General features: G+C 44.5%; 1 protein-coding gene across 7 annotated transcripts in view; it reads left to right on the top strand.

The window, feature by feature from the left end:
- FSTL4 (follistatin like 4) overlaps positions 1–12506 on the top strand; it is a 1281504-nt gene that overhangs the window by 1231883 nt on the left and 37115 nt on the right. For all 7 annotated transcript variants that reach the window (XM_068273011.1, XM_068273010.1, XM_068273014.1 and 4 more), the window contains one exon: positions 6711–6737. In XM_068273011.1, coding sequence (XP_068129112.1) covers positions 6711–6737 — 27 coding nt within the window. The remainder of the gene's footprint in view (positions 1–6710; positions 6738–12506) is intronic.

Genomic DNA, 12506 nt, shown 5'->3' on the forward strand with positions numbered 1-12506 from the left:
CTTACCAGCCGTGTAGCAGGTCAGCGGGCAGGTAGGGAGCTGCGTGTATGGGTCGGGGTTTTCCTTCCAGTGCATCTCTGACATCCCTTTAGATGTGCTGCAGCCACCAGGGGGAGCTCTTCTGTATGCCAGAATACAGATTTTTCACATCTAAAGGGATGCAGAAAAGCCCCCAAAAATGTTACCTTCCTCTGCTCTGATACAGTGAAAGACCCACCCGATACCATACTCAGTCGCATCAAATCAGCATGATAGCAGGGCTGTGTGGCTCTCCCTATTTGCTGCCTGGCTCTCCCTAAAGGCTGCCTGTCAAGTTACCACACAGAAACAGCATGGAAAAAGTAAGTTACCGGCTGCTATGAGCTGAAGAAAAATATCAAACACTTTTGCTCGATTTACCGAACGGGTAAAGCTTTGTGAATTGCAATTTCTTGACATTTCCTTAAGGCATTTACAGCACAAGTTGGTAATTTACCTCATCAGTCGGTAACTCTAATTTTCAGTGTGGTAATAGGTTTAGTGAATTGTCATTTGGGAAGGTGATTGGTAAAATCAGCTGTTTTCAGCATTGACGAATGCAGTAATGCTTTGTGAATAGAGCCCAATATCTTCCTGTATGCTCAGTTCGCGCGAAACGCTTTCACTTTTGGACACAGTGGGAAAGGGATATATAATTCCATCAAGCTTTCTTAGAAATCAGCCACTGGGAAGATCTCCCCTCAGTTCCTGTGTTGGTATTTCTATGTCCATCTGTGATGTTAATGTGCACTTATTTATTGCTTGAGGGAGAAATGACCCAAATAAATCTTGGTATTATTGACCTGGGAACACACACGAAACACGTTTTTAGATCCTACTTCACCTCTCCCTCATCCCTCCAATAAATAGGCTCCCTGCTCCCAATCCCCCAGTAACTGCCATATTCCCCTCTCTCCCCCATGTGCAGAGTAATACAGAGCAGAATGTTTTGGGGTACCTTCACATTGTCATAGCGATTTTTGTGCACTTTTTTTGCTACTGTGAACCTGCATGAATGAATTTTCGCCTGCAATTTTGACTATTTTCCTATGCATTTTAAGTTTAAAAATTCGTAGTGTGATTGTTTTTTAAAACCGTAACTTCCTGTCCCTCCTCTTTACTTCCTGTGGGTGTTGCAGAGGGGGCGTGTTGAGCACATGCTTCCTTTTTGAGGTGTTACTACTGCTGCCCTTCTTATTTATGCACATTTTGGTATTCACGTGAGAATTTTCACATTTGGGGCATGATTCGCAAAGCCGTGATAAATGGTATCACGGGCGTGATATGCTTAGCACGCGTTAACGTGCGTACAGGTTTGGGTGCATAATAGTAAAAGTTTGCGCGCATTAACTTTCGCGGTTCATGCGCTAACGTATATATTAGCATGTGAATGCGAAAGTTAATGCACACAAACCTTTACTATTATGCGCGCAAACCTGTACGCAAGTTAACCCGCGCGCTACAGGTTTTTTTTTTCAGCAGTCAATTCGGATGTCAACATTCGCATTAAAATGCAAAACAAATGCGATATCATTGACTTGCATTACCTGTGCTGCAAACATGAATTCTCAAATATTTGCATACAAATTCTTTCATGTGTGTAAGGGGACTAAACTGTTGCAGCGGCAGGTCTGCTCTCCTCTGCTGCAATGTGCTGTAATTTTCACAAACCTCCGGATAGGGCTCATTAGAGAAATGTTGAAAGAGGGGAAGACTTTTTGGGCGCCCCAAACGCACTAATGCAAAATATCAGCTATTGTGCAGCAAAGAAGAAATCTAGGGGCCTGATACATAGTGGCCGCCAGAACTGTCCAAACAAAATTTTAAGTTTTGTGAATTAGTGACTCAATAAATATTGTTTTTAAATGTTAGGATTAGTTTCAGTAAAATATCAGTAATATTTACCTATGTTGTACTTTGCTTATTATGACTGTATATATGTTTTAATTTTCATTGTTATACAGTGGCGTATTAATAGGGGCTAGAGCCTCTGCACCTGCGGGGAGGGCCCATTCAGGACCGTTTTGGGGGGCAAGAGAGGTCCCAACAAAGAAATTTCAACCTGGGGCCCACACATCCCATGGTTGCGGTGAAAAAAGGGTGTGACCATGCACCGGAAGGTGGGCGTGGTCATGATGTATTATGGACAGGGCCAAATGTACATGATCTTAGCAGCATTGTAATTCAGAGACACTGCTGCCCAGCAAAACTTTGCATAGAGTCCCCTCCTTCAATATAAAGTAATGTCCTACTTTGCAGAGGTTGCGACCGCATCGGGGCCCATGGGCCAAAGGGGCCCCGAAGGGCCCTCCCTCAACTACAATATTACCTCTCTATTGGTCCTTTGCTCATAATAATCACTTCTATAGATACTTTGAACAGTGGTAATCATTAACAAGCTATTTCTCATCCCCTTCTTGCACCTCTGTAGTTGCCATTGGCAGGTTTTTGTGCATCGTATCAATTGTTATGTATAGAGTGCTTGGAGGACCCCATTGTAAAATTTGCATTGAGGCCTACAGCCCCTTAGCTACGCCACTGCTCTCAGCATGAGTGATTACAGCACTGAGAAGAGAATTTTTGTGCTGCAGGCAGCAATTGGATCTCTGTCAGACAAGGAGGGGGGGGGGGTCCACCAGAGACCTGGAGGAGGGCCCACCGAGGGAAAAACTGTACTACTGTGGCCCAGTCCGACACTGGGTCGCAGCATGAGGGGAGAGCATAGCCACACATTGGCGGGGAGAGGGGAACAATCCTCCCCCCTCCTTCACCTCGGGCTCTCTCCTCAGTGCTACCCCTCCAGCATCAATCAGTGGAAGCAGCGGCGGGCAGGAACACATACCTTCATGCATTCCACATGCCAGAGGTTCCACTCTCTAAGTGTCTGACACTACTTCCTGTTTAAACACTTAGAGATCGGACCTCCGTGGTGGATGGAGGTATGTGTTCCTGGCTACTGCCTGCTGTCACTGATTGATGCTGGAGGGTAGCGCTGCGGGGAGAGCCTGAGGTGAGGGAGGGGGGGACTGTCCTCCCTCCCCGTCGATGGGTGGCCATGATGTCCCCTCATACTGTGACCCCTCCTGCCCCCCAAAACGGCCCTGAGCGTGTCCAGGGGGGCATCCAAATTTTTGCAGGGGGGCCCGGTGATTTATAGTTACGTTCTGTTGTTATAGATGATATTTTGCGATTTTATTACCATTATTTTAACATATTTATTATTCTATCTCAGTTAAAGATGAAGAAACTAGAAAAATAATGTAATAGAAATTATCTTAAAATGTTGGCTATACTCTACACCCTTTTTTCCTGTCACCCTTATGTATGCAGAGACGGGTCCCCCTGTTATGCCACTGGGCAGGGAGTGAGGAAAATATTCCCCAAAGAGTAAAGGCAACAGATAAAACATCTCAAAAAAGTTTATAGGCCTCATGTTAAGTATTGAAGTATGAATCTCTGCAGACATTAGATAACAGTTTTAGAAGGAGGTTGGCAGCATTAGCGTCCATGTTTTTCTTATGACAACTTTACACTGACAATGCCATGGAATCCGTTACACTTAATTAGACTCCGTGGAGGAGAGTTGTTGAACTCCGTGCTTATACACTTCATGAAATCAATAGAAAAGACAATTAAAGTTAGTTTGGTCATGTGGAGTCTGATAAAGCAAGCAGTATTGTCAGTATGAGCATCATTTGTGACAGTCCGTGTAGAGATGTGATAATGATCATCTCCGCTCAACACAAATAATCCTCACGCTGAGGCGTTTTCAATGTACGGAAAATCACCTTCTAACCTACAGTTAGAAAAAGTAAGAGAAAAGGTAATTAAGTTTACATCATTCAAACAGCAAAGCAATCTACCTACTGAACGGGGCCAAATTTATACTCCCTAACTTAGACCAGCCCCGCCCAAGGCAAGCTGTACTGAGCTCCCCCCTCATGTGCAACAGCCCCCCTCCCCACTTTGTGTACCAAAACCTCCCTCCTCCACATGCCACGCCCTGTTAAATGACCCTCTCTTTCATACATAGTGACATCCTTCTTCTATGCTCCTATTCCCATCGTTTAGCAGACCCCTATGTATGGCAGCATCCTAGTGTTCAGCAATCCCTTCATTATGTGACTAGCCATTTATTTGCAGCCCCCTATTTAAAGAGTACCTGTAGTGAAAACAAAGTTGCCCTAGTGGGTAATTGGATTGGGAGTGATCAGGAGAACAAGGCTTCCCTTGTTCTCCTTAGCACTCCCAATCCAGCGCTGCCCCCCAGAAGGTCCGCCAACAAAGCCTTGTTGCTAGTTTACACAAGCATTGTAGAGCGGACCCTATTGGGCTCGACTTTTTCCGCTGGAGCCCGGCAAGCAGCAACTGCGCCTGTGCGAGGTGCACACTGTTTGAGGGTCCCAGTGGAGGAAGGAAGTCTACGAGGGACAATGGGTGAAGCCTCTTTAGTATCCAGAGGCTTCCCCCTCCCGTGATGAGTACCCCCTAGGGGGAGTCTTTTTTTTCCGTACAGGTTTACTTTGAAGCATTCTCAATAGGAAGAAAAGGGAAAATAATGTAGGAAGAGACCAAGAGCCAATATAGTTTTGTATGTTAGTTAATCACTGGAGAGAGATAGATGTGAACAATTATACTCACAACAGTGTGCCAGAACAGTGGCCACACATTAGGCAGGTGGGAAGAACCCCAAGAAACCCAACCCCACTCAGGTTAAAAAGTCTCTCTCAGTAGGATAGGACAAAGTCCAGTGTAAAAAAACTCAATTCAGGGTGGTAAAAAACTGACACTTAAATTTCAGCGCCACCAAAATCAAATCAAATAGTTATAAGCAGTTTAAAAAGAGGAAGTGCTGTAGATATGAACTTACCTCCTCACCGGGAAAACACTCAAGAGTGAGATAAATAATTAAAGCTTTAATATTCAAAAACACAACTCTCACAGATTGAGATTCAGAGCCGTCATTCCGCTCACTGGAGCCATTATAATACATATGCCACCTGCAGTCCCCATTCCATATGCAGCCCTGACAGCAGGGTTTCACCCCATAGATTGTAAGCCTATTGGTAGGGCTGTCCTCCACATGCCCTCTTCTCCATCACCATATGTACTAAGTGACTTGTCTGCAGGGGCGTAACAATAGCCATAGCAACTGCTATAGGGCTCTTGAGGAAAGGGGGCCCAAGCAGTAATGTGTTCACTATTAATTTTCCTGTTTTTCTTCATGCTCTACCTTTATCTCAGGGCCCATAGACATTTTGTGTAAATTGCATAGGAATGTACATTGGCCAGTCAACTTATATCACATAGGATAGTGGCAGGTGGGATTGCTCTTGAATGCCTAGGTTTTAACAGGGCTGGATTTCTACACTTTCCCACCCAAGGCCACTGTCAGCAGCCGCCTCCCCTCAGCATAGGTAGCCCGAGGACCCTTCCCTCTAATATAGGCAGCCAGATGACCCTTCCCTCCCCCACCTCCAGTATAGGTAGTCAGATAACCCCCCCCCCCTCCGGTTTAGATAGCCTGATGACCCCTCCCCCTTTCCTCTAGTATAAGAAGCCAGATGACCCTTAGGCTGCTGTCCAGCTTGAGGGCCCCATAGCAGAATTGTGATGTTGTAATCTCTAGCTACGCCTCTGCTTATCTGCTATATCTATACCTACATTACAATCTGTGCAGCATTGGTTATTGTTTCTACAGTATTTTGTGTACCATTGTTGATTGCTGGGAAGCCCCTGCGTAACATTGTTTAAAGCTAACCTGAGGGTGAAAAAACATGTACGATATAATGAATTGTATTTGTAGTATGGATAATGAATAGAACATTAGTAGCAAAGAAAATAGTCTTAGATTTTTTTTTTCAGTTATATAGCTTTTTTTAATGGCATTGCATCATTAATGACACTGCAGTTGCAGTTTTAAAAGCACACTCTGTCTTTTACACTAAAAAACAAAGCAGACATAATGACCCTTTGAACTTTCCTATAGTAAAACCTTATCCTTGGCTGTTTAAGTACTTCAAGAAACAAGGCTGCATTTGACCTAGTGAGGGCTTTTGCATAGATAGCAACTAAATATTTTTAATTCTTCCTGTACTGGAAAAAAATATAAGACTATTTTCTTTGCTACTCTGAGGCGCTGCTCTTGCTACTGCTGAAATTCTGTTTGTCCCCACGTTTATTGCCTGATGAAGCGGGCGTGGCCTGCGAAACGCGTTGCACTTTTGGGGTACTATATAATAAATGTGATTACTATTATACAGACAGTCTTTCGTGTCTGCTTTATGGAGGCAAGTCCACCACTTCCTCCAAGCAAATTTTAATGGTTTTATCCACTTTTATTCTGCAGGTGCCTCTGTTCCCCGTTTGCTCTTTGCTACTAATGTTCTATTTCTTAGCTGAACTACACATACAATTCATTATATAATACATTTATTTTCAGGCTTTCTTCAATGTTGTAATGCCTTCCCTTTCTATTGTGCAGCGCTGCGCAATATGTTAGATCTTTATAAATAAAGTTTAATAATGACGGAGGCAGTCAGCAAAAAAACTTGATAGAAACTAAAAAAAAAATAACATTTTAACCATTTTCTGTTTTATTTTTATGTAAATATCGAATAAGTGTGTCCATTGTAAGTGATTTTTTTCCCTGTTTTCTCTCCACATGGCTTGCTTGGTTACTCGACTTATAGTTGCAAATATTCTGTGGCGAGAAGAAGGTAAACCAAACATTCAAATATTTAAAAAGTTATTATTGTAATTCTCATTATTTTTAATTCACTACAAAGCGGGTTCCTGGTGATAAGTTGTGAAGGTCACAGTTGTGAGTTTTCTGTGTGTGTCTGGAGATATGAAACCATCAAGCATTTATAAATGTTGCAATGAATGTGAGTAAATCAAATCACTAAGCAACAGAAAAAAAACAGGCAGCAAATGAGCACATTGTTTTGGCACTAACCCTACCTTTCGGAACGCGCTCGCTCATGCACTCCCCACTGTTAGGCCCGGTTCACATTAGCGTTCCCTGTCCGGATTCGCCGGGCCGGATCCGGACCGTATACTGTACAAACGGAACGTACGTTCCGCATAGCAATGCAAAGGCTATGCGGACGTTCACACGTGTCCGTTCCGTACAGTACGGAGCCGGACCGGATCCGGACTCCGGACACTTTTCCAACATGCGCAATTTTTTGGGTCCGGATCTCCGGCCCACGCACCCGGACCGGAGCCGGACCTGAGCCTGACAGCACCATCCGGAACACAGAAACCAATGGGAAACGGAAGGCACAGAACACACTGCCTACATACACCTGACGTTCTACCCCACTTCCTATGCGTATCCAAGCGGCCATTTCGGATGGGGACACATGGGCCAAGCATGTCTGGAGTGGAGCAGCAGTAACAGAGGTGCTGGAGCTGTTTGGCAGAATGTCGGAGGTGGAGGTGAGGCCTACAGCGGAGGAACCCGATTCTACAGGTGCACCAGGTGCACCTTCTGCTGACCCCAACATTTTTTTATTTAAATTTCGCTATTTTTTGCCCACGGATCCGGATGGCAGCCTGATGCATGCCTGATGCAAACGGACCGGATCCGGATTGGATCCGGAACGGAACCGTACGGTTCCGATCCGGATCAGGTCCTGATTCGATCAGGATCCGATCAGGATCCGGTCTATTTGCATGGCAAAATGCAAGTGTGAACGGGGCCTTACTCGTTCCCCTTCACTTGACACTCTGTATGGTACTCAAGTCCTACTTCAAGGAGTCATCAGGCAAAATGGAACAAAAAAAGCTTAACTCACCTGGGGCTTTCTCCAGCCCCTTGCAGCCAACCGTCCCACGCTGACCGTTCCGCTCTCCGACCATCCCACGCTGACCGTTCCGCTCTCCGCCGCCGTCCCGCCGTCCCGAAGGCGCAGTAAGGCCGACCTCGAGGTCGGCCTTACTGCGCCTGCGTGAAGCACCGCTGTCAATCATGGCTACTTTGCCCTTGGCGTTCTGTGCCTGCGCAGTACTCCGCTGGCAACGTGGCCATGATTGACAGTGGCACTTCATGCAGGTGCAGTAAGGACGACCTCGGGGTCGGCCTCTGCACCATGCGAGGAGCCCGGGACGGCGGCGGAGATCGGAGCGGTCAGCGTGGACAGTCGGCTGCAAGGGGCTGGAGAAAGCCCCAGGTGAGTAAAGTTTTTATTTCCATTTTGCCTGATGACTCCTTTAAAATCTAAACTATAGAAGTACTTGTTTATCTTATCAAATTATTCTCAATTCTGTTTTGTTTTAATGCTGCTTGCAATTTTTAAACAATACCTAAAGTGAATGGGATATGGATGCTGCCATATTTATCTACTATATAGGGCTTGATTCACAAAGCGGTGCTAACCTACTTAGCACGTCTAAAGTCTTTAGACGTGCCAACCAGGGTGCTAAGTAGGTTAGCACCGAATTTCTAAATCAGATCGTGCGCTAAGTCCCATAGGCTTTAATGGGCACTTCACGCGGAGTTTTACGCGCATAAAGTTTTGCGCGCGAAAAGCTTGTTTAGACGTGCTAAGGGGGTCTTCACAGGGTGCTAACAGTTAGCAACGCTTTGTGAATCAAGCCCATAATATCTATCTATTTCAAGCACTGCAAATTGTTTGGCTGTCCTGCTGATCCTCTGCCTTTAAGGGTAGGAACACACTAAGCAAGATTGCATATGCATTTTGCACTATGTGCTATGGAAAACGCGTATGCGATTCTGCCATTGTGTTCCTACCCTAATACTTTTAGTCACAGACCCTAAAAAACATGTAGATCTGATGTTTCCGACTGAAGTCTGACTAAAATACCTACAAGTTTGTTTCAGGTGTGTGATTCAGAAAGTGCTGGTGCTGAATAGATCAGCAGGATCACATGCAACTGTTACTGTTTAGAAGGAGATAAATATAGCAGCCTCCAGATCCCTCTCACTTCAGGTGTAGAGATGGAACAAGCAATTCCCCTGTCCCTGTGACAAACTGTTTGCCAACGAACAGTACCTGAGGTTACTTCTGGGTCAGTGAGGTCTTTAACGAGGAACTCTCTCCCCCTTTTGTGTCTTGGTGACCATTATACATTTTATTCATCATGTTACTTTTATCACTGTTCTTACCAATTCTATAATTTGTATTTTGTATCATTCTTTGTATTTTGTCACTAATTATGTAGCTTGTATTTTGGTGTGCACTATTGTCTATTATTATGTACCCCATGTTTGTTTCTTACTTTGTACAGCGCCACGGAATATGTTGGCGCTTTATAAATCAATAATAATAATAACTCCAGTGAAAATAATGTAATGAAAAAAGTGCTTAATTTTTACACAAATTACTGTATGTATAAATGATTTAGTCAGTGTTTTCCCATTGTAAAATCTTTCCTCTTCCTGATGTACATTCTGACATTTATCACATGGTGACATTTTTACTGCTGGCAGGTGATGTCACTGGAAGTAGCTGCTGCTTGCTTTTTTGACAATTGGAAACAGCTGTAAATAGCTATTTCCCAAAATGCAACAAGGTTTACAGATAGGAAACTGCCAGGACCATGGTCCTCACAGTTTCCTGTAGGATTGGTTTCATCACAATATCAGCTATACAAATCCCCCTGATGATCCGTTTTTGAAAATAAATAGATTTCTCATGCAAAAGAGGGTATCAGCTACTGATTGGGAAGAAGTTTAATTCTTGGTCACAGTTTCTCTTTAAGTAATACGCAGGCGCTGACCGGCAGCATGCGCCCTTGATTGTGCGCCTGAGGCGCACGACCATGTTGTATGTAGTCACAACTACGTACGGCATCATCATGCGCATGCGCAGAGCTCTCCAGCAGTGGGAGCATGATCAAGACGTGTGCTGCCGGTCTGCATTACTTATAGACCTCACTGACCCAGAAGTAGCCGCAGCAGGTACTGTTCATTGGCAAACAGTTCGTTCCATCTCCATTCAGGTGCACTTTAACGTTTCTGGCTCTTTCTCCTGTAATTCTCAGTACAGAGGCTCAGACTGGGGAGAAGCAGCGCTGTGACTAGTAGTAATCAAAGCATTGGTTGGACACAATAACTGTTTTAACAAGTGCGACATCTCACAGCTATTCTTTATTACGCCTCTCCCTTAGCAAATCTTCCATCACAACTCGCACCTGCAGAATGTTGTTAATGACGGCACATGCGACCACTTATAAAGTCATACACTGAAACTGTCACTGGCACCTTATAACGGATTAACAAATTGTATACAGGCTTTCCTTTTAGAGAACACAGAAATATTAGCTTGGGCTATGCAAGTGAGATTAACTACGGTACTTGAAATCCCCAGATTTAAAGGACCACTATCTCAAAAATTATAAAATACATGCAAACAAATACAGTAAGAAGTACGTTTCTTCCATTATAAAATGAGCCATGAATTACTTTTCTCCTATGTTGCTGTCACTTGCAGTAGGTAGTAGAATTCTGACAGAACTGACAGATTTTGGGCTAGTCCATCTCTCCATAGGGGATTCTCTACATGGCCCTTAGTCTTTCTAAAGACACTCCCTGAAAAGGATTTATATAAAGATGTTGGCCAGCCTCCCTGCTCACTGCATATTTTGTTGGCAGCTGGACGGAGCAACTGCCATTCACTAAGTGCTCATGAAAATAAAGAAAACCCAGAGAACCCCCCAAGAGCAGATGGGCTCCCCACATGAGCAGATGGGGTAGTCCAAAACCTTTTGGTTCTGTCAGATTTCTACTACCTACTGTAAGTGACAGCAACACAGGAGAAAAGTCATTTTTGGCTCATTTTACTCTGGAAGGAACATACTTATTTGTGTATGTGTTTACATGTATTTTACATTTTATGATTTTCACGACAGAGGTCCTTTAAGCATTGGCTACATTTGTAACACAGTCATTTCATTTTAACGAGGTAGTTGTGAAATAGGTTGCACTTCTCAATCACAACTGATTATCCTTCCCTGCGGTACCCTAAGCTTAAATAAAAGAACCTCTTCCTGCCTGCGCCTAATAGGAATATAAAGCCTATTGCCTTCTTTCATTCCATCATGTGCTCTATGCACAGGGCAATCAGGAAAGGTTCAGGCAACATAAGGTTAAACAATGCAGTTTCCACATCCGCACTGAAAATCAGGACGGCTACGAGGTGTCACAGCGGAAGTAATACCGCCAACTGCTGTTAAACATAATAACAATAACAACAGCATTGCAAAGAGTGTAGAATAAAGTAAAGCGGGAAAATGAAATGCTGCAAGGGGAGTAAAAAGTTGTGGATTAATCTAAAGCAACCTGCGACTTTCCAGCTGATTACCGTTCTTGGCAGAGATATATTATTGGCGTGCTGCAGGTAACTAGCTCTGGTTCCCCACAGCATGCAGTTTTCCATCTCTGCAACACCAGTTAACTGAGATGGAAGCAGTAGATCTTCTTAAAGGGAGTTTGAATCAAAATACAAAAAGAAAATGACAGATACCTAAGGAGAAGAAAGGCTCTGGGTCCTATACAGCCTTCCCGTTCCTCTCACGGTCCATTCGTTCCAGTGCTGGATCACCCGTTCTAAGCCCCCGTTGCAGGAAGCTTCGGAAGTCTTCAGGAGCCCGAGTGCTCCCGAAGATGGGTGGCTCCATGCGCGAGAAAGCGTGCTAACGCATGCACAGTACGAAGCGGCCCTCTTCGGGAGCACTCAGGCTCCTGAAGACCCCTGAAGCCTCCTGCAGCAGCAGAGTGCGGTTTCTGACCCATCGGGCGCCGCACACTGCTAACGGGGGTACACAGCGCTAGAACGAAAGGACTGGAGGAGGTACAGGAAGGCTCTTTAGGACTCAAGAGATTCCCTCTCCTTAGGTGAGTATCTGTTTTTTTTATTATTATTTTGCTTCAGACTCACTTTAAAAAGAGTCTGAAGCCTTCAAAATGACCTCTTTTTATTTCAGAATCCTCTTCAGCAGTAAGAGCAAAGATGATTTCACACATCCCCGCGGCCGTATGAGGTCTTTATCCCCTTTCCGAAATTCCCTTGATAAAATCCTCTGGTACTTCCTGGAGGAGGCAGAGCTTTGTGCTGTAGCACTGCCTCCAGTCCATTCAATCACTGCCGATCTCCACCTCTCCCCGCCCCCTCAGTCTTCTTTCACTGAGAGAGGCGGGGATAAGCAGAGATCGGCGGTGACTGAATGGACTGGAGGCAGAGCTACTTCGCAAAGCTCTGCCTCTCCCGGGCAGCAAAATCTGTGACTTTGAAAGTCGTAGAATTTTGCCCCGGGATTTGGGGGGGATAAAGACCTTGTACGGCTGCGGGGATGCGGTAAATCATCTTTTCTCTTAAGGCTGAAGCGCATTCTGAAATAAAAAGAGATAATTTTTAAGGCTTCAGACTCTTTAATGCTTCTTTTACACTACAAATCACAATTTCGATTTGCAGTTTCGTTTTGCGATTCAGATTTCACTGGATGCTAGCAACACGAGAAGT

This window comes from Hyperolius riggenbachi, chromosome 3, assembly GCF_040937935.1.
Source record: "Hyperolius riggenbachi isolate aHypRig1 chromosome 3, aHypRig1.pri, whole genome shotgun sequence".
In the NCBI taxonomy this organism is placed as follows: Eukaryota; Metazoa; Chordata; class Amphibia; order Anura; family Hyperoliidae; genus Hyperolius; species Hyperolius riggenbachi.